At 36.2% G+C, this 23,816-nt stretch overlaps 1 protein-coding gene and 1 long non-coding RNA gene across 29 annotated transcripts in view; one reads left to right on the top strand and one right to left on the bottom strand.

Annotated features, from left to right (window-relative positions):
• The window catches only part of LOC145668699 (uncharacterized), an 867,338-nt gene that overhangs the window by 244,168 nt on the left and 599,354 nt on the right, over positions 1-23,816 (top strand). Inside the window, exon 5 of one of the 3 annotated variants that reach the window (XR_014128070.1) lies at positions 22,691-23,344. The exons of the other annotated variants lie outside the window; for them this stretch is intronic. This is a non-coding gene — a long non-coding RNA (uncharacterized LOC145668699). Of the gene's footprint in view, positions 1-22,690; positions 23,345-23,816 lie in introns of those variants that run through there. 3 annotated transcript variants of the gene reach the window in all.
• The window catches only part of trol (terribly reduced optic lobes), a 1,284,884-nt gene that overhangs the window by 676,734 nt on the left and 584,334 nt on the right, over positions 1-23,816 (bottom strand). For 24 of the 26 annotated variants that reach the window (XM_081736787.1, XM_081736791.1, XM_081736768.1 and 21 more), the window contains 2 exons: positions 19,472-19,657; positions 11,519-11,635 (listed from right to left, as the gene is read on the bottom strand). In XM_081736787.1, coding sequence (XP_081592913.1) covers positions 11,519-11,635; positions 19,472-19,657 — 303 coding nt within the window. The remainder of the gene's footprint in view (positions 1-11,518; positions 11,636-19,471; positions 19,658-23,816) is intronic. The other 2 variants (XM_081736783.1, XM_081736789.1) reach the window with 1 other exon arrangement.

Raw genomic sequence — 23,816 nt, 5'->3', positions numbered from 1 at the left:
ACTAAGCAGATATTTCACGTGGTGACCGATCTGCGATGTTGCCCCGTCTTGCATGAAAACTGTCGTCTCCAAACAGTTTCGTGGCTTTAACGCAGGAATCACATGTCACGGTAAGAGGTCCCTATAACGTGCGAATGTCACGATACAGGTTATAACTCCTTGAAATGTTATCTCCTTTAAGAGAAACGGGTCGATAATGAACTTCCTGTGAATCCACAACACACAGTCACGTACGCAGAGTGTAATGGCAATTCCTGCGCAACATGAGGATTATCAGAACGCCATACCCGACAGTTTTGCTTGTTCGATGCCCCTTCTTGTGTAAAATGAGCCTCATCAGTCCACAGGATACCTCACGGTCACATGGCATCCACTTCGATCCGTGCCAAAAACCGAAGGCCAAACTGAAAGCGTTGTGGTGGATCTTCGGGTTTCAGGTGCTGTACTGCATGAATCCTGTAAGGATACCATTGTAATATGGCTCTAAGAACTTTCCTTTCTGTTGACCATGGGATGACCAATTCCAATGGCACCACCCGAGCACTGGTAGCGGAATATGAAGCACGTGCTGTATGGTCCACAACAGCCACAGCAACCTCGTCAGCAACTTCCGTTGGAATGGCTCGTCTTTCTCATCCTGGAGCCAGATCAATTCACCCGTTGTCTCGAACTTCAATACTATGTTCTTTAAGTTATTACACGTTGGCGGTCTTTGTTCCTTTTAGATGCCGATATCTCCTCAATGCTGCACTGTAATTGCTCCCGTTCTGACAGACCAACCTCACTAACAGTGCACAGTCTCTCTTATTAACAGCCCTTCACGCAATCTTGTGTATGAAGTGTGATCTCGCGTGTGTTATGGCCTGTACAGCGCCGCATTTTCTTCTGGTAGCTCAATACGCTTCCGCATGGTCTCATTAGGACATTTGCTAAATTTCAGTGTAATACGTTGATTACAGCCCGCGCTGGACCGAAGTGTATAGCGGCACTTTAATTCTAACCAACCTGTACAAACGTGGCATGTGCGTAATAGATGGCCACACACATATTCGAAGTAAATTAGGTACCGTATATCGAAAGTGTCCAACCTCGGTACCGACAACTTGCTTCCGTGAAGACAGGTTGATTGATGCATAGGTTGTATGTGCGCAAACATTGGATATACCCCACCAGATCCAGCCTAGTTTCCCATACAACTGTACATGGATTAATATCATATCCAAAAGTGTTTTTTATCCTTTTGAACACTACAGCTCTCTTTTTGCTGGCCTTTAAATGACGACCCCCAATTTATTACCCACATTGGACCCACCCCGTTACACTGTGAGCCATGATGCGCGCGTATTTACGTCAGTCATAGAAATTCAAAACCTTCATTTTCATAATACTGGACGTATCTAATGGTGTAATAAACATTATATTACAATAGAATGTGATATTTAATATTTTATAACAAATTGTTTATACCTTATTTTCAATAAAATGTTCCTTTATTAAATACCACCTAAAAGGTGACTCACCGATAAGTTGTCCTGGATCCACGAGTTGAAAATACCTGCTTTATATGCATTTATCTGCTGAAATCGAACTCAAACACACGCCCACACGAAGAATAAGCGGTATTATTTCAACCCACATTAAGAGGCAGTAACTGGTCACTACCCACGCGCAGTGATTTTATTCTATCAATTTAGTATTTTGCTATAAGCTACTAGAGTGAATGTATGTGGGTGGATTTTTTTTTTAATTCTATTTCTCAACCTGGCACCTTTATATACTGGAATTCGTATATACAAACATTTTAATATATTATCTTATGACAAATCATTTCTTTTTCCAAGTATGGACTTTTGAATAAAATACAATTTTTAATTTTATATAGCTTTGATAAAAGGAAAGCGCTGACAGAACATTTTTCGTGTTCTGCTGATGTACGCATTCAACAATACATTCATAATAACAAAATGTCAAAAGAAAAAAAAAATCGTTGACAGTGTTGAGTGACAAGCTTCTCGTTTCTTTTTTTTTTTTTTTTTTTTTTTTTTTTTTTTTTTTTTTGCTAACCTTCTGCACTTTCTTGTCTTTCTAACTGAAAACTATAGCTATTTCCCTCTCTGAAATGACATTAATTGTTTCCAACTCAGAGTTACAAAATAGAGATTATTTAATTTTATATTTGTTATCTTAACCTTACTCACTTACTCATGATAAAAAAAAAAGCTCACTTTTGATACGAACAGCTCACCTTTGATGTAAGGAGTTCTTGGTTTGATTGCATCTCACATGGGTTTGAGGTGGTAGGACAACATCGTGTTCCTGGCTTCTCTCTCAATTCTTACCAGTATTTTCACTAAGGAATATATTTCACTGTTTGTCCACATGCATTCACAATTCATCTCATGGATAAAATATTTTATTTCAAATGTTATAGATATTAGAAAGTTAATGAAAAAGTAAACGAGAATAATCGTCTTCCTACTATCATTTAAAAAGTGAGTTTAGTTTCGCACTATGAAACTGAGGCAGACTTCCAACATTGTTGAAACAGGAATTGATCGATTTATCACTTCTAGTTGTTGCAATGGAGGATCGATCTATAACTTTTGGTTGCAATGGAGGATCGATCTATCACTTCTGGTTGCAATGGAGAATCGATTTATCACTTCTGGTTGCAAAGGAGGATTGATCTATCACTTCTGGTTGCAATGCAGAGTCGACCTATCATTTCTGCTTGCAATAGAGGGTCAATCTATCACTTCTCGTTGCAATGGAGAGTCAATCTACCACTTCAGGTTGCAATGGAAGGTCAATCCATCACTTCTTGTTGCAATAGAGGGATAAAGCCCGTTCTTTGAAAACATCTAAGCAGTTTGAGAGAACGATTTCTTGCTACGTAACGTTCATGCTCTTAAGGGGATTAGAATTGAAACCGGAAGTTGTAACAGATTTTTATAACTTTTGTTTATTGGACTTCCAAATTATACTATGCGCAAGTGTCGGAAATCTTATAGAACGGCTTTGTCAGCCGTCTCTCGAAAGGTATCAGAGCAAAAAATGGTATGAGAAACCGAGAATCGATTTTTTTGCAATCGATTCAGCTTAACAGAAACAAGTTCCGGCTCGTATTTTACCTCTGTATTTAGTTCGGAAGTGGTTCATATGATCCATTTTCAGTTTCAACATTTAACGTCACAGAACAAAAAAATGATAACAAATGGCGACTTCTGCAATCGGTGCACGGTCGCATCAGATCATTCAATCCCAACCTGCAACACTATGAAAAAACAGGAAGTGGTTCAAACTTGCTAGTATGTCCGTTTTCACTACTGACGTTCATTGAGCAAAAATGGTAAGACATGTCGAGACTTTTTTAACTTTCTATTTAAACCGGAAATGGTTCAAATTAACCATTTCCGGTTTCAATATTTATCGCCATAGAACAAAAATTACATTAGACACGGACGAGTGGTTTTCTCCCATCGATTCATGGTGTCATCGCAACTCTCCATCAGAACCCACAATACTCTACAAATATCGGATATGGTTGAAATTTACTATACTTCCGGTTTCACTACTGATTTCCGCATAACAACAATGATAAGACAAAACACCGTGTGTGTGAGTTTTCTTGGAGTTGCCCCGTTTTCACCTACTTTTTTCATTCATTTCTCATCATCACAGTCTGCTTTAGCTTACATAGCATAATCGTGGGACGTGAAACAAAGATTTCGTTTTCGACATATCGAGATGCGGATTCTTGCAATCGATTCAGCTTTCCAAAAGTGATTTCTCTCATCCATTCTATCAAACCGGAAGTGGTTAAAATTACAATTTCCGGTTTCAATATTTATCGCCATAGAAGAAAAACAGTAAGGAATAATGGCCGATGTTTCTTTCAGTAATATGAATTCAGCATCTGAGAAAGAGGTTCTATCTTTTGATCTTATTAATATATTGCAACCAGTAGTTAATGATGTACTACTTCAAGCTTGGGTATTGAATTCACACAGTTTGGAAGTCTACCGTAGTTTCACACTGTGAAATGAAACTTTAAAAAAAAGAAAAGAAAAGAAAGGTAAGTACCAGGGGCGGATCCGGGGAGGGGCAATCACCCCCCCCAGAAGAGAAAACTTTATTTTATATATAAATGAAACCCATCCCAGAGTTTGGAGCTCTTAAAAGTAGCTCTAAGTAGCAATATTACAACCCACCGCCCTCCCCAGAAGTCCGTCCTGGATCCGCCCCTGGAAAGTACAGAGATAGAATCTTATTCTTGTAACATTGAATCAATATTGCAAACCTGATTTTCGTTATCACATTATTATTTTCTTTATGGCGATCAGTCTTGAAACCGGAAATCGATAGATTCCTGGTACTTTTAGTTTGAATGGACCGATAGGGGTGCAGATGAAGTATTTTCATAAGATGTTACGTCTACATCAACAACATTTTTTATTATTTCCAATTGTTTTCCCCTATGTAGACCATTATTAAAACCGGAAGAAATAGTAGTACCGTTTCCGGTGTTAGTAGAAAGATAAAGGTTGAGATAGGGTCGCTGAATCCATTAAAAAAAAGTTTCTTGCTATCTATTGCCGTTTTGCTGATATCTGTGGACAAACGAACAGACACAGCCGATCTGTACGACTTTCCACACACTTACACATAGCACAATTAGAAAGTCTATAAACATGTACTAACATTCAAGAATATGCAGAAAACATTGTCGACACTAGGAGATTATAAACTAAGATAAAAAGAACAGCACCATCTGGCGGCGCTTAATAGAGACACCCTTCCTGTCATCTGATATTACCAGGGGCACACCCACGTGGGGTTCACAGTGTCTGGATACCCTCTCTAAGACTTCGTAACTCAACTAACATTTGTACATTTTCTTAGATAATTTTACCTGTTTAACAGAGAAATGATTGATCTAGCCTAAAGATTTGATTTTACACCTTATCTGTACTCTTCATTTCCTTATAAAAATAATCTAGTTCAATCAGATCGCCTGTTATTTCAAGAGTGACATAACTCAAAAATCGTCCTTATTGATTTATGGGCAGAAAATGAAAGCTAATCTCGATGTCTATCTCTGGTAAACATGTCACAGATATGCTTCCAAAACTGGACGCTAGAGAGCACTTTGTGTTGTTCTTGCATCCATTTGTTTTAGGGATGAGCACAAGCGAGTTCGAGCGAGTTGTCTTTGAAACTCGACTCGATTCGAAACAGACATTTTTGAGCTCGACTACAAAAATTTTCTCTAACTCGACTCGAAACTCGTCCCGAATTCGAGTCGAGTTTCGAGTCGAGTCGAGCCAAATCGAGCTAAATCTTGTGTGTAATTTCAAATACTCTCTTGAAGTACCCTACATATATAACTATTTATGATACTACTACCGTTAAAACTTATTATTATAACAAAATCATGTATAAACATGAAAGATAGGCAGTTTGTATTTGAATACAAGAGAGAGAGAAAAAAAAAGCATAGTTGACTGCCGATTTCGAACGTAGGAAAGTCTTCAGGAGGCAAGGATATTGTTCATGAGGTTTTGGATTTGAATTCCAGAGAAGCGAGTATTCAGGCTCAAGTCAAAAATTGTTAAAAGTTTTAGGGCGCCGGCCAAACATGTTCAAAACTGCTCAGCTTGAGTTTAGGGTTGTCAACGGCTCCAGCATAACCAGGCCACGATTTCAAAACGAGTTAAAACGATCTGACGAGCGAACCATTTATCAAACTCGACTCGACTCGAAACTCGATCTCAGAAACAGTAACTCGGCTGGGAACTCGACTCGAGAAAATTACCTTTGACTCGACTCGTGCCCATCCGAAATTTGTTTTCATTGCGTTTCTAAATTTTCAAACGCTTCTCCTGAAAAGTTAGGAATTTTGAGTTATGTTATTCTTGAAATAAACACGCGAGATCTTCTGAGAATATATGTGGCAGTAATTAACAATTACTTATTGTTCATTTTGGGTGCAGAATAGCACAGGCTTAATACTACATAGACAAATTGAACCTCCCCTAGAAAAAAAAACTTAGACCCCTCGCAACAAAAAATTCTGGGTGAGCGCCTGACAATCTACAGTTGTAACCTCGAACCTTTAACACCCATGATAGGATGGCAGATGTATGAACGTAATTATCAACGGTTTAACAGGCAACATTATTTATTTTAATAAAATTGGTATGGTATATACTTTTTAAACGTCCTAACGAAAGTGATATAACCATCATTCTATATCTAAATGTCACTATAATAAAACGCTCTTATATACTTTTACATTTAATAGTCAACATGTCACAGTGAAACTTTTACACAAATCATTCCTAAATTTAGGTCTTGTAAATACTCACAGCCAGGGTGGATTGATTTAAATCAGTCTGATTTAAATCACGATTTTAATCAAGATTTAAATCACTTGATTTTTTAAATAAAAATCGTTGATTTAAATCAAATTCCGAAATGAATTAATTTAAAGTGAAAGTAAGTAAAATCCCGTTTCTCTTCTGGTATTCCGATTATGGAAGATAATAATCATAATACAGTGAGACTCAAATGTATGTAAGCACAGCATGAAACGAGTATCATGTGGGAACTATCAGGGAAAATCCCGTTTGAACGGGTAACGGGTGAACCCTGCTTTCTTCTCTTTGTAACACAGGGTTTAAAATTTCTGTTCCAACGGGGAAATCACCATGGACATTTAAGATGAAAGCTCTTTTGTGTTCATGTCTATTTGTTTGTTTCCAGATAATAGGGGCATATTTAGAGGGTTCGATCCCCTCTCCGAAACAAACAAACAAAAAAAAAAAAAAAAGATTTTAAAATTCTGGGCGAAATTTATGTACTAAATACATAGAAGTTCCTCGGGATCGTAATACGACAAATTTTGGATGCGTTAAAATATCGAATAATACTTTTGATAAAGTGGATACTTGACCCCATTGCAAAACATGCCGAGATCTGCGATGTGATTGCAGAAAATTTGCCGTGTCTGTGCAGGAAAAATTGTAAGAGGAAATAAAATAGCCAACAGAAAAGTATAAAAACGTGCCTGCTATGTATAGATGTCTTAAATGCACGGACAACTCGCATTTGAACTGTTTTTCACGTCACATAAAGCATATTTTTAACGATCACAAGTGTTTCTTCTTCTGGAACTGATCATCTTGATTTTTTTTTTTATTTTGGAATTCCTTCAGGAAATTCGTGTTATTATTCAGTTCAAAATCTCTTATCATCGCGAATTGTGTCGAGGAATTTGAAGCTTTAAAATATATAAAACGATAATTATGCCTGTTGTGCTGTATGGTTGTGAAACATGATCGCTTACGCTGAGGGAAGAACGCAGACTGTAAGTTTTTTAGAATAAAATCCTGAAACGAATATTCGGAACCAAAAGGAACGGAAATGAGAAATGGCGAAAACTTCATGATGAAAAAACTGCATAATTTATACTATTCACCAAACATCAAATCTTGGAGGTTCAGGTGGGCAGGACTGTAGCGAGAATGGAAGAAAGTAGGAACGCTTTCAAAGTTTTAACTGGAAGTCCAATCGGAAAACGACCATTAGGAAGACCTAGTCGCACATGGGAGGGCAATATTAAGATGGATCTCGCAGAAATAAGAACATAAAATAGAAACTGGATTCAGTTGACTAAGGATAGAAGTCAGGAGAGCTTTTGTGAACATGGCATTGAACCTCCGGGTTCCATAGGTCATAGAGTGAGTTAGTTAATTTTAGGCGAAATTTATGTACTTTATATGTATTTCGTGCCGCTAGCTAGTTCCAGTTGTTTAAAAATATGCCCCTGCCAAATATCAGTAACTTTCGTGAAAAGAAAAGTGTCATGTTGATATACATTGCTGTACTTTTTCCTTAATGCTTAAGAAACATTGTTTGGGATTGAAATAGGTTAACGATTGGGATTTAATTCAAAATTAAAACCCAATACTTTCACTTAAATGACATAATTAACATTTAATACTAATTCCTAATGTTTTTTCTTCAGTTCGCGACTTGTATCATACGAAGAAAAAGATTTGATTTAAATCAAAAAAATCGATTTAAATCAAAAAAATCAACAAAAATGATTTTTTTGAAAAAAATCATGATTTTTTTCCACCCTGCTCACAGCCAAGGGCGCCAATTTCTCTGTAAATTTGGGGGAGGGGACTATTCAGCTGCAAAAGTCATATATAGGGATTTAAAGAAAAATTGCATTCAAATTATACCAAATATTGCATATTCATAAATACAATGCGAGGGAGCCCACATGAGCTTTCGGGGGCCCAGGCCCCCTCGGCCCCCAGGATCGGCGCCCTTGCTCACAGCATAAATTAACTGATATTATTATTTTTCTTCCGTAATTATTTCTCTCCTATGGATTCTCCTCCCTTCTGGCCTAGCAGTGTTCGTAGTTTAAGGGAAATTTCCCTAATTTAGGGAAATTTCGAGGAAAATTGAGCAAAAAGAGAAAAAGCTGAATTTTTCGATAAAACGTTGAAAATCCAGGGAAATTCTCGCACTGACTGATTGACCAATATAAATGCTTAAATTTTTCTTTGTTTTTCATAAATAAGCCAATAAAATAGCAATAGTTTATGTGTGTGTTTGTTCAATGTAGGGGCCGCGGTGGCTCAGTGGTAGAGCGTTCACCTCTGGTGCTTGGGGTCCCGGTTTCGATCCCAACCCCCGCCAAGTGAACTTTGTGGTGGAGACACACCGTGTGCGTGGGTTTTCTCGGGGTTATCCCGTTTCCTCCCACTTTCTTCATTCCACCATTTCATTCATTACTCATCATCACCGTCTCCTTTAGTCTAACCGGCATAACCGTGGGACGTAAAACTCAAAGATTTCATTTCATTTTGTTCAAAGTAGCATAAGTTACTCACGTTGTTAGCTGGATGTATTTGTGTGTATTTTTTGTAGAAAAGAATGAAGGACAAAGTAAAAAATAATAATAATAATAAGCAGAATACAAATGAATAAAACAAATGTGGTTGACACTTCCTTTAATATAGCTAAATTAATCTCATCACATAATATCTGTAGTAGGAACTAGACAGTCAACAAACTAGGGACATTTTGATAAGAAAAGGGAAAAATTTTGAGTAATTTGAGGGAAATTTTCTTATAGAAACCTACGAACACTGTGGTCTAGACGCTAGAGCAGGCGTTTCGTGTACATTATCCAGGGTTTGGTTCCAGGTGAGAGTATAGAATAGAGGTTGCGAACGAGAGGAGAAGAGAGAAAGTTTTCGTGATGATATTCGAGACGAGAAATTACTCTTCCAATGAAAAACAGCCATTTCTCGAGACGAGACCGCTCGTGACAGCCTAATATAGTCTATAATACAACACTGCAACAGTTACCTATCTTACACTCCAAAACGTTAACTCCTGATTATGTAAATCGTATTCATTTCCATATCATTAAATGTTAGCAAATTAACAAAAGTCCCTACACTGTCTTTTATACGTTCCGAGTCTGCTAAATAGGAGAGAATAATGTCACATTGTGATATTCAAACACATAGTTAATAATCATAAATCAGAAACTACTCAACTCTACGTGTAATCAGTCTTCCGATTGCGGAAACAATTCGCTCCTCACTAACTAGAAAGTTAGGTTTACCAACTAAAACTCTTGTATACAGAGTGTTACAAAAAATATTTTGGAAATAGATTCCTAACATCAAAATAAGAAAAAAAAAAGTTTACATGGACCTGTAATGAGAATTGCATAGTTACGTAGTGCTGAAGGCGGAAATGAACTTAAAAGGTTAATAGTCCCACTACTATAGGACTGAACATACTCGGGTCAAGACATCACTGACGAACTAGTATGTGAATTATAAAAATATCCATCTTTCAGAACCTCTCCGGTACTTGCACGATCATTTTTAGAGAGGCTATTTGGGAGTACTCGATCCTCTCCACCTACCTGTCTAGAAATTGGTGTGCAACTACTGGGTCATTCTTAAACATGGATATTTGGATAGTTCTCATAACAGTTCTTCAGTGATGTCTTGACCCGACTACAATAGGTCCTATAGTAGTGGAGGAATTTTTAAAGTTCATTTGTTTCTACGTTTATGAAACCCTATAACTCCGAAACTATCCACTTTTGAGCACAAGTCAGTGTGATTTTTTTTTCTTATTTTCATGTGAAGAATCTGTTCTCAAAATATTGTCACACATTTTGTAACACCCTGTATACTTACTCTATCTGTGCGTGTGTCCGTTCATCCGGGAGACGGAAAAACTCTCCAGAAATATTAGATGGATCATCAATGATTTTGACCAGAATGTAGAGGATTAAAGTCAGGAATAGAATTATTCGATAAAAGACATTGGAAGTGGTCCTGCAATCGATTAACCGTCCCAAGAATACAGTAATCTCTATCCTTAACTCTCTGCTAAAACCGGAAGTGAAATAAATCCACTACAAATTCCGGTTTCAATATTGCTCTACACAGAGCAAAAATGATAATAGAAGCTAGCTAAAAGCGGTATTTTGGGCGGGGAACTGATATAGCGTTCTAAGAATAAGTACTATGTCCTTTGTTAACCCTCTATTTAAATCAGAAGTCGTAGAAATAAACTCCTTTCCAGTTTCAATTTTGATCACTTACGAGTGGAGTTGAAACGGTAATAGATAGCGAAAAGTGGTTTTCTCAATTAAGTGTTCCAGGAATAAATTCCATCTTCGCTCTAACAACTCTCTATTAATACCAGAAGCGGGGGTAATATACCACCGTTTTCCATTTCAATATTAATAATTGAGAAAATATCACGTAACTCAATCCAAACTCCTTCACGTGGCATTTCTACTTGTTTTAGCAAATGTTTCAACACTATAGCAAATATTATGTCCGAGCAAAAGATAGGTTGGTACATTTTCCCCCATGTTTTGATTTTGAAGACTAATAATGAATTTGAAGGTTGAGAAAAGAGGCATTCTTCATTCACTTTCGCAAATCGTTTTTGTAAGTACACAAAGCAACGTATAATACCAAGGTTGTTTTGGACCTTCACATAGTTTGTTTCTAGCTCAATGGATGGCGCCACCGTCACTAATGTTAACTATATGCAAATAGTCACGTAAGAAATACAAACATGAGTGACAACTTTGCGAATGTTGTCACTAATACAAGGAAGTTCCCTTTATTTGTAAAAGCTGTTACTTCATACAGTGGAGATAACTTCGCGAATATTGTAACATAACTTTAAGTTCCAGTTTTGCAGAAAACCTTGAGAATATCGTTACTTCATACAGCGAGGTTTCTTCTCTACAGAGAACTTCGCAAATTTTCTGCTTCGTGTATACCAATTGTGATAACAGCAGATATGAGGTGCAAACATTTCTCGCATGTAATTTTCAATTTGCACAACTTCTTTGTTCACATAATCCGCTTGAATTTTGGTTCTTAAAATAGACAGGAAAAAAAATAGCAATTACAAAATGCTTTGAAAAGAATATTGGTATTGTACTTACCTGGATCTTCACAGTTTTGTTCATCCGTGCCATCTTCACAATCTCTAGCGCCATTGCATCGCAAATCGTTTGATATACAACGACTTAAATCACACAAGAACTCATTTTCGCTGCAAGCTGTGTGAAACAAACAAAAATAAAAACGAATTAGATATAGAATATAGAAAATATATAGTACTTTCAGAAACAACGCGAACTAAAAAAGCAAAAAGACAAGTCTAGACAATAACCACGCCCGTCACCATACTGTCATTAACTTGGTACCTAGATCTATGCTTATAAATTGATTTGTTGTAACACACACACATTCTATGCAGTACTGATTAAAATCTAGATTTAACTAAAGAATGTATGATTAGCACAATATTAAAAAAATAAAATTTAAAAAGCCATCAATACTCAACATACTTTATCAAACATTCCAGAAATTTTCTTTTAGGAATGGCCATAGGCAAGGGCGCCGATCCTGGGGGGCCGAGGGGGCCCGGGCCCCGCAAAGCTCATGTGGGCCCCCTATTGTATTTATAAATATACAATATTTGACATCATTTGAGTGCAATCTGTCTTAAAATCTTTATATATATATATATATATATATATATATATACCTTCTGCATCTGAATGCCCCTCCCCAAATTTACAGAGAAATCGGCGCCCTTGGCGATAGGTTTCCGAAAAAATGCAAAATAAAAAAAATTTCAAAGCGAAATATACATACAGGGTGTTTTAAATCAACACCAACAAGTTTGGGAGGTGATTCCTGACACCAAGATAAGATAAAAAAAAGTACACACCCACTTGGGTGTACAAATACTTCCTTTCAGAATCATAGGCTGCCGAAAACAGGAAAAACTTAACTTTAAAGATCCATAGCTCCAAAACTACAGAACTTACCGTAGTCGAGTCAAGACCTCACTTAGGATTCTAAAACATGTATTCTTGGATAGCGCACATATTAGTTCCTAAGGTGCTCACCGAACCATTTTTATACAGGGAGTTTGGCAATGCCATATAATTTGAAATACTCATCAACTACCTCTATAGAAATTGTTGCGGAAATGTCACAGGATTCTGAAACTTAGATATTTGGATAGGGCACATACTAGTTAATAAATGAAGTCTCGATCCGAGTACGGTAGGTCCCATAGTTTTGGAACTATGGACTTTTAAAGTTCATTCTTTTCATGTTTTTGGCAGCCTATAACTTCGAAAGGAAGCATTTTGTGCACATGATTGGTCTATACTTTATGTCATATCTTGGTGTCAGAAATCACTTCCGAAGCGTTATCGGTGTTGTTTTGAAGCACCCGGTATATTTTAAAAAGAGAAGTCCACATGTACATCACCATACTCAATATACTTCATCAAACGTTCTAGTATATTTCTTTCAAGGATGGAGATAGGTTTCCGAAAAATTCTGTATCGAGATACGAATTGTTCGAAGCGAAAAACAGAAAATAAGATTATTTTCTCGAAAAAGAGAGAGAGAGAGAGAGAGAGAGAGAGAGAGAGAAGAGTAAAAATTACTCATGTATATCACCATTCTCGAAATTCTTCATCAAACGTTCCAATATGTTTCTTTTAGGAATTGTAATAGGTTTTCAAAAAAGTGTTATATCAAAACAAAAGTTTTTCGAAGCGAAAAATAGCATAAATTTATGTAAGTGACAAACGAAAAATTTTTCAAGTAACGACACAAATGTTTTGTTTTTAAATCCAAAATACAAATAATTGAAGTTTTCTTAAAGAAGAAATAGATAATAAAGAAACTACTGTATTCCGAACTCTCTTAATAGAAATCCAATATTGAAACCAGAAACAATAGACTTGGTTTTAATAGTAAAATACAAGCGAAGATGGAATCCATGTCACTCGCTTTATACCTAAGTATTATCATTTCTTTTCTGTTGGGACGACTTCCGAAATGAAATTTTCTGCTTTTACGACCCATAATTAAGCCCTGTAGGCTAAACGAAACGGCTGATTAAGAGGCCTGATCCCGGCGAAATTAAAATGCTGTTAATTTTACAGTAATTATATGATATCTTCAAATAGATAAGAGATAATTGAAATGTGGAACAAGAGCGTCCTAGACAATATTATTTTGCGTGAGGAACCGTTATCACAAGTCACCTAGTAGTTTTCCGTTTTCAGCCGTTTAGAAACGCGAAAATGAATACCGATTTTCAAAATGGCTCGAAATCGAAAGCAGATAAGTGAGTTGTGATAACAGTATCTAGTGTAAAATGATATTGTCTAGGGTGCTCTTGTTCCACATTTCGATTATCTTTCATCTATTTGAAGATATCACATAATTAGTTTAAAATTAGCGGTATTTCAATTTCGTCGGGATGAGGCCTCTTAATGAAAGTGAATGGTTATTTGGTGGAATACGAATGTGAGAGAAAACAGAAAAACTCTGAGAATCTACGAACACAGTGTTGTCCATCACAAACTCACATGATCTGGGAATGAACCAGAAAAACTCTTTCCATTAGAAGCGAGTATTATACCACTGAGCTATCAAGGAATTATAATTGTATGGTTAGGTATAGAACAGTGTACCCAACCATTATGGAACACACTGTATTAAACTTACATTTTGTTACAACACCACGATTTCTAAAACGTCCTTTACGACAACAAGACCAATCAATGCTACGAATGTGTGTACCATTTTTGCCTTAGCAAGCTGCATCAAATCCCAAATTTTGAATGAATAAAACAATCCATGCTTTAACTTCAGAGACATAGACTGTGATATGTATTTTCTGCATTCATCATAAAAGATATTTACACACACACATACAAACCTTGAAATACCTGTAAAGCAAAACTCTGTACTTTTAATACTACGCTACATGTTTGGTTAGTATTGTATCATTAACTCCACGTTCATAAAGACATACTTATTGTAATGATTCCATGAGGTAACTGAAATGAACCTGCAAGTAGGCTTATACCATAAGTAGACTCCAGGTTGCGAAATAACTTCTTCAGAAACAATTTTCTCTAAATGCACATTATATAGATAATAGAAATATGAAAGAATAACACAACAATTTTAAAGGAAAATTGCACTGCTATTTGCCAAACTAGTTTTTTTTTTTTTTTTTAGCTTTTAACACTACATATATATGGTTTAAAAGATGTCCGCAGTCTAATATTTTTGAATCACAGTAATAAAATAAGAAACAAAATATCTTTGTAGTAATAGTAATCTATATGGTGGAATATATGTATTAATACCAAAATATCTTCAAAACAATTTAAGAATTCTCGTAAGTCTTGCTACATTTTCCATTTTCTTTTAATATTGCGGAAATCGCTGGTAATCATGTAATGTTAAAATATATATATATATATATATATATATATATATATATATATATATATATATATATATATATATATATATATCACCCAGTAAATTGCGAAGTTGATGTTACCGATATGCTCCCCATTGCCAAAGATTATAGATAAGCTCCAACCGATATGCTCCTCATTGGCAAAGATTATCGATATGCTCCCCATTGGTGAAAATTATCGATATGGTCCTCATTGGTAGAGATTATTGGTATGCTTCCCATCGCCAAAGATTATCGATGTACTCCCCGTTACCAAGGATTATCGATTTGCTTCCATTGCCAAGAATTATCGATATGTTCTCCATTACCAAATAATGTATCTTCAAATTTAAGTAAGACATCGAACTGGGCACCGATAGATGACATCTGAAAAACATCGACTATTTACGCATACTACTTTGTACTTACACAAAAATAGTATGTGTATCACTTTTAATAGGAGAATAATTTGCTACTTAACAGCATAGTTTTTACGTATACACAATATATTGTAATATCCCACGTGGTATTGTATACAAACAATACTCTTCGCTTCTGTTTACAAACACCACTACATGGGTTTACGACAGTGTACTACGCACCACGTGGATCTGCTACGGAAAGCAGACGACAGAACACTGGCTCCTCCTACGAATCACATGAGGACATCAGAGCAGCAGCGCCACCGCTGCCAGGATGCCTATATAATGGGACGCAGGCGGCAGTTCTCTACCAGTTCTCTGGTGTCCCTCCTACAGCTTGTCTTGGAGCATTAGAAGTAACCTACCCCTAAAGCCACGTGACTCTTGGCATTCCTTTTCTCCTGGCTTAGCATTGGGTATACCTTCGCCACTCTGCTTAGCGTGCCACGGGGCTTTGTAGAGATCCTCTCCACGGCCTCACGGTCAAGGACTACCGAATTTCTAACCCAATAATTTAGAGGAGAATAACATTGTAGTATTTTTGTAAATACTGTTATATAGTGAGTCTTATAATAAAAGCAGGTAGTGGGAGTCGATTCCAAACACTCATTTAATTTACCTTGTTCTACCTACCAGAAAGTTTTACAATATAAATAAGCAATCTATTTCAGCAGAACAAAAACTATCAATTACTACCTGCAACGAACGACAAACTTTTCACTGCCACAAAAAATAAGGTTTTCTCGAAAACTGCGTACGAGAATTTATCCACAAGAATCATTTTGTTCAGCTCGAATTTGATCTATCGATTGATATTTGTCTTATCTTTGAAGGATATTGTAGTTAAGCAAAAACTTTAAGGTTTAGAAGTTAATCCTGATTTTGGGCTACATCGCATTAACCATATTGTTATCTTCCTAGCCTCATAATGAAAAGCCTGCTGAGTACAGGCCTATAGGCGTAACATGTAGGGAGCTACGGGGTACTAAGTCCCCTTAGAACACTGTTGGGCCTCCTTTGAATACTGTTGGACCTCCGGCTGTACTGTGGTCGTTCTTTCAATTGTCAGAAGTAATGAGGGCCATTCCCTTCCTCTAGCAAAATATCCTAGCTATGGTAATGTTAATGAGTGTCTACTCCAGGAATAGCTTCATCTTAATATATGGCGTGGTTATTGCACAGGAGCAATTTTAAAAAAATCGTTTTCTCAATAACTACGCATGAGGATTTACTTATTCTCCTATATTGTTTTGTTCGTGGAAAAACTATGCACTGAAGTATCAGCACTATAACAGTAACCAGTAAAATCAGGGAAACTCATTTACAATAAGTATGTCTTTAAAAAAGGTGCATTAGACATTAAATATAGTAACTTTTTTTTAGCTGTACAGAAATAACGATATAAGATTTATTCGACACGGACATACAGCAAGATGGCAGTTACAATTAATAAATTCAACTAAAGAGTACAAACCATAACTAGTCTACTATTCAGAAATGTACGTTCGTTTAATACAAATAAATATAGTTCCCTTAAACAGAAGCTAAACATAAAGCCACATAAATGAAATTACCGTAGTAAATTTCTATATGTTTGACCTTAAAATTCGATTTAAAAAATAATTAATTACATGTCTGTTACATCACGTGTAATAGAGCCAAATTATTAGACTGTCTTACAAACAGTGGCGGATCTAGAAGGTAAAAACTTGGGGCTAACCAGACCGCGGACTATGATAGCTATATCATGAGTTTACTATAAACTTTCAAAAGTATATAAATCATCGCTTCAATTATTCTTCTCACTCAAGAAACTGGGAGCCTAGGGCTCCTGGCTAGATCCGCCACTGCTTACAAATGGTGTAATAATTTCGATTTTCCCCAATCGATTTATTTATTTGGTAATTTCGAATTCCGCAGTAATTACTCATAGTTATTTGTTTAGAAATCTTCCTTGAGTTTTACGTCCCACGGTTATGCCGGTTAGGCAAAAGGAGACGTTGAAGATGAGTAATGAATGAAATAGTGGAATGAACAAAGTGGGAGGAAATGGGAGGACCCCGAGGAAACCCACGCACACGGTGTTTGTCCACCACAAAGTCCACTTGGCGGGGGCTGGGATCGAACCCGGGACCCCAAGCACCAGAGGTGAACGCTCTACCACTGAGTCACCGCGGCCCCCGTTATTTGTTTAGAGTAGAGACGAAATCGAACTCAACGAATATCATTATTTCTTTATTTCTGTAAATTCCCTGTACACGGTATGAACCCAAAATTAAACCTTTTAATCAATAGTTAATCACCATACCGTTATACCCCATAATTGACCTCTTGATATATTGGTAAGCACACCGGACAAAAAAAAAATCATAATATAGGGCAGACTTAATAGAGTAACACCGTCTTTGGCGTAGATTCCTGTTTGCAAGTCACTCTACTATCTGTTGCAAGTATGCTACATTGTTCATAAGTGTACTGCATAGTTCTCGCAATATATGGGGATAACTATTAGGTTTATGAGAATGGAATGTCCGCACCAAATACGTCATTTCCCAAGGTCATAGACGTAAAAACTACAATACCTGGTTAATCAAAATAGTCACAGTCTGCAACCACACACTTTTACCATCGTTCAGCCAACAATGGATACCATGGCGAAAGAAGTACGCAGTCTGTGATGTAAAGAGGTCCTCAACCGCACGCTGCACCATCAGATCATCAGGGAGGGTCTTTCCTTCCAGAAACTAATCGATATGCCTGCAGAGGTTGTAGCCAGTGGGAAAGATATCTACCGAATACGGTAGTGTGAAAAAGGGTTTTCATACTGTAGTTTATAGCGACACGTGGACAGGCATTATCATTCAACATGTCACCATGTCTGTTGACCATTCCTGGATACTTGCGGAAGTCTTGCGATGAGAAAAAGTCCTTAACCGCACATTGCGCTGCACAATGATCAGGGAAGTTCCCTCCCAAGAAGTAATCAAGATAGTGTAAGAGGTAGTAAGTCCGTGGGAGTGATATTAAAGGAATACGGGCTCATAGTGCAACTCTTGGTAAGCTGTATCCTTCTTTGCACGACAATTGGGTACAACATGAGGACACCATGTCTCTTGATCAATGCAGGATGTTTGCGGTCAAAGTTTGCGGTCCTTTCATGGAGTTCACCACTGTAACGATCTACAGCACATTGATGATTTCACTTCACTTGAGAAGGACACAATGAGAAGGACTACTCCCACCAAAAACTATCATACCTGCAACAACCAAGTTTGGTTTGAAGGACTTTGATCGTGATTTGAATCATTGCCCTGACCGTTTACAATTACCATATCAAGTCCAGTTATCATCTGAAGTAATAATCCAATGCAAGAAATTTTCCCAGTTATTACTTAAACTCAGGGATTTGCACACCTCCAGATAGCGATTCTGGTTGGCTGGTTTCAATTCGTATGGCATACATGACTCGGAACTTTTTTTCACAATACGGTTGCGTGGAGCAGCTGAACAAGTGATATGATGTATTCCGAACTTGTCTGTAATGGTATGGTGTATACATAACTCATATGTAATGGTATGGTGTATACCTAACTTGTCTGTAACCGTATGGTGTACCCCTAATTCGTCTACAATGGTATGGTGTATACCTAACTCGTCTGCAATGGCACGAACACTTATACGGAGGTCAGCTTTCACGGTATTCCCAAGGAACTCATCCGAATATGATATTTGTCGGTGACTATAGGGCTCATTTTGTACTGCTATCTCATCGGAATGACATTTGTCAAACCAATGGTAAATGGTATGATCATTCCATTCCGGAACCAATTGCACTGTTACTATTTTTCGTGGCATAATGTGCAGAATGTCCCAGTTTGAATTAGTAATGAAAAATTACGCAAAATTGTGTGCTCACCATGGTGTATTTTCATACAAACTTGCTGTAGATATCTCAGCCTGTTTGCTAGAAATGTATAGAGTATGTGGCATTACATACGTGACCTTCTATCCCTATGTTGTGTTGCTGAAGTGACTTTCCCCATCAGACCATCAAATGGGCATTTCATTCGCACCGACCTAATATAAATAATTTCCTAACATAAAAATTTAACTTTAACAACTGCCATCTCGCCAACAGCTATTACAGCACTAGACAAAATGAAAACACAATAGTGACTAAGTACCATATTCGCAATCTTCTTCATCTGTTCCACCTGGACAATCAGGTACGCCATCACACATTTGATCATCACAGATATAATAGGAGCCATCAGCACATTGAACCTTGTCGTCCGCCCTGCATTTGTCTTCTCGTGCTGGTTTGTAAACAGGGAGCTCATCGCCTTCAACGGGTGATGACGGTGTAACAGCTAAGACATGCAAATCAAACCTTTCGTTTAAAAATAAGGGAGGGATATCCTCTCTCTTGTGTTTAACATGCATAGAAAATGTGTAAACAAGCACTTTTATAGAGGAACAGTGTATAAATTAGCAAACTAGAAGAAAAAAGTTCTAAAAAGAATATTTTAGAAAAAAAAACAAAAGAAATGCATGCGACTGTATATGATTTTTTTTTCAAAAAAGGTACGGTAATTATCCTAGAAGATAGTCCTCATGCTAGGAGGCACTAATCTAATTTGAATTAAGCTACATAAATTCAGTATGCAGACATGGCAAATACGTAATTTTTCTTCTTTTTAATATTTTTTTTCAAGTTTATGCTGTCCAAATGAAAAGAAATGCAGTTACATGTTTTATTCTGTAAGTAAATTGGGACTTTAAAAAAAATGTCTTCACTGAAAAAAAAACTGATTTGCATTCAAGTTTGCGACTTGGAATTACAAATGGAGTATCCATTTCTAAGAATCATCTACACGAGTTTTAAGTTTAGTTCAAACGAAGCTCACTTTCATGCGTATATTTAGGTTGAGGTTATAATAAATTCTGTTTCTTAATTAAAAATTTGAATGATATATTGGTAAATTGATCATAAGAAGATTTGCAGACAGGGGTGCCCAAAGAAAATTTTCTAGGAAGGCATCTCCATGGTTTGCTATATTACGTATACATTTTCGTAAGCTGGGGAGGGGCGGCCCCCCATCGAGCGCCCATTCTTGCAGACAGCAAGTCGAAATGTTGTTTGTTGATTCATATGAGAAATTATCTTTTTATTTCTGCTCAAATTAACTGTAATTTTAACATTCTAATTCTGACTATGTGTTGAAGTTAGGAAATGAGATTTGAGTAAGGCCGCCATGATGTTATTTGGCCAAAAGGTACAAACAAAAGCGATCAGAAATTCAGAAATTGAGACGAGGTGACGTGAGAATGTGTTTTCAGGTTTCAAAATCCATGCAATTTACAGCGAAAGGAGAAAGGGCGAATCCGGAAATACAGTTTAGGAAATTTGTTTATTTGAAGCTTAGAGAAGAAAACAACAGAAATATCCAACAACTTATAAATGAAAGGAAGAAAGGGCGAATTGGAAAATGCAGTTCTAAGGAAATGGTATTTGAAGCTGGAGAAGATAAGGACAAAGGTAATCATTAATTTATAATATGGAAAGGAGAAAAGGCAAATCTAGAAATGTAGTTCCTGGAAACAGCATTTGAAGACAGGCAAGAAACAGACAGAAGTAACCAATACCATATACAATGAAAGGAAAAGGCGCAATTTTTAATATGAACCGTACGATGCACAAAGAATTCAAGTACAAGGAATCTGACATGTAAAAATAATTTAAAACGACCGATATTAGTATCCAATCCATAGTCGGGGTCGCTGAAATGAATAGTAACACTCTTATTGCCGTTCAAATAGAAGTTCAGTCACTATCGGCGTGGGGGTGAGAAGAAGTAACATGTAAAAAATAATTTATAACGACCGATACTAGGGTCAAATCCATAGTTTTCGGGGTCTCTAAGAAAAATAGTGGCATTCCAGATGCCGTTTAAGTGCAAGTTCAGCCCTAATTGGCACAGGGTGAGAAGAAGTGATAGGTGGGATGTGGAGGTGTGTCACCCATTAGAGATTTCTGTCATTACATTTTCACTGAAATGCGTATGCTAAGAAGAGATATTTTCAAATACTTTCCATAAACATTTTCTCCCCAATCGAGTTTAACGTCCCAAATTATGCCTTTTAGGCTAAGAGAGTCCCCCAATCGAGTTTAACGTCCCACGAATATGCCTTTTAGGCTAACGAAGTCTCCCCAATCGAGTTTAACGTCTCACCCAAGGTTATGCCTGTTGGGCTAAGTGAGTCTCCTCAATTGAGGAAGGGACCTTTCAACTGGTAATGCATAAATTAATTCTTTAAAAAAAATACACAAACGGATCACTGAAATATTGATTCTTCTTTGTCTTTGGGCGAAGTTAATCGTTCATATTTTTGAAACTGATTCAATCGTCGCGAATATTCCTGCTCCGTAACGCAAATTAATGAACAAAACATACTGAAAAGATATATTCGCAAAAAGATACAATATATTTGCAGAAATACTTATTCGACATTTGCACTTTTTTTTTTTCATACTCATCTTAATTACACGGTTGAAATTACCATGTCTGCAAACTTATGTAATACAGTATAGTCACATGCACGACACAGACGCAAGATAAAATCGTTAAGATGCAAGATACCTTCTAAGTTAATAATGGACAGTAATAAATGATTGTAAAATATATTGCTAATTACTCCTACTCTTATTCAATTGTTATCCTTCTGTCACAAAGTTTGTGTAACTATACAATATATACTGTACGAATTATATTATAGATGTGTGAAAGATATTTCTGTTCACACATCAATATTATTAGGCATCTTGCATCTAATCAAAAGACAATTTCACATAAACAGTACACATACAAAAGAAATCTATAACATATGCATAAAAATATGTTCTCTACTTATACTGGTCGTAAATATATTTGAAAAAAAGGTATAAAATATTTATATATATACAAAAGATTCATTTTTCTATACATTTATATTGATTTATCTGGCATGCCTATGTACTTTTCATATTAAATGAAAACATGCACATAATTCAATGCAATGCTGATATTTTATTACAATGTAAAAGCATAATCATAATGCGATTAAACTTATATTTTGCTTTTAATAAGGAGAATTATTTTTGTTAGTTGAAATTGCAAAAGAAAAAATACAAGTACATAAAAAAGCTAATCATGCATGTTGTTAAAAGTGTGATTGATCCACTGATCTCTTATAAACATGACTGGTGATCGAACTATTTATGCTAACAAGAACGTTTTCTAAATGCACGTAGTTGTAAGTTCTATACCCTAACCGCTATCATTTTTATCTAAAGTCGAATTAAGACACAGAAATGGATATTTTTGGCGTGTTTAAAGAAAATATTTACTCATCTGTTTTTACAGGTCTACACAACCGGAGGTGCAATATTATAATAATGATGTTTGTATGAAAGAAGCAGACAATTGATTGCTTTTCTATCGTCAGCTGTATGGAGGGGTTTCAAAAGGAGATCAATGGCTTTCTTTTTAACATATCTGGACGTTTTCAGGATACTAGTTTAGCCTCTAAAATGAAGGGGCAATTGTCCACTCCTGAGTTACAGATTTGTATAGTACATTTTGATCAATAAGATATACCAATGCAAAAAGTGAAAATTTATTATATCGGAGGGTCTCCGCTCCCCACCCTCCTTCAAGCAGAATTTCAATTGATGCTGCTTGAGTTTGGATAGGTAAAATCCTCAACATGTTTCAAGCTCTAGAAATTCTTTCTTATACAATTTTAATTAGAACACTCATGTATATGATTAATTTCACACATGTTCTTATGTAAACCGAATAATACTTGCATGCACGTAATCACGGCTTCGATGGGCTGAAATCTATTTGCTTTTATTTAGTATCGTGATATACTTAAGAAAAATAACTACTGTTGTTAAAATTATTCGAATAAACTATTCATCATCTGAGTTATCCGAATAATTACCAGAATTTTAACAAGACTAGAAGTAAGACGAATAGAAAAGTCGTGGATTCTGATACAGAAAGCCACGAATACCGTAGATGTGAATTGACATTATGACCACATATACCATTTTTAAAAAGCTATCTAGCCAGGGAGTTTTGTTCATACATTATCCGAGGAGCAAGACCTTATTTAGGTGGATAATGTTTTAACATATGTATGTATTTGAATTTCAACTGAATGTTCTTGTTTCTGAGAATCCATTGTAATAAATATCCTATTTGGTTTACATATATGATTTCACAAATATCGAAAGATGTGATTCCTGTTAGTCGTTATCCTTATTAAATATCTTACATTTTTGCATTTAGTGAAAAAAAAAATCCTTTCTGAAATAATACTATCATTTCTTTTCTTTGTGTGTAACAGAATACTAACAATTTTACAAACTTGTTGCTGACACTCCTGACATACTGATGTCGTGATGATAAAATGTTTGAAGATCACAAATGTATCTTTTAAAAGCTTAGATTTATTTTAGTATAATGATTTTATGCAATTATA

The sequence above is a fragment of the Thermobia domestica genome, chromosome 13, assembly GCF_964235325.1.
Source record: "Thermobia domestica chromosome 13, izTheDome1.hap1.1, whole genome shotgun sequence".
In the NCBI taxonomy this organism is placed as follows: Eukaryota; Metazoa; Arthropoda; class Insecta; order Zygentoma; family Lepismatidae; genus Thermobia; species Thermobia domestica.
Note: the sequence above shows the minus strand (reverse complement) of the source record. Positions and strands in the feature narration are given on the sequence as shown.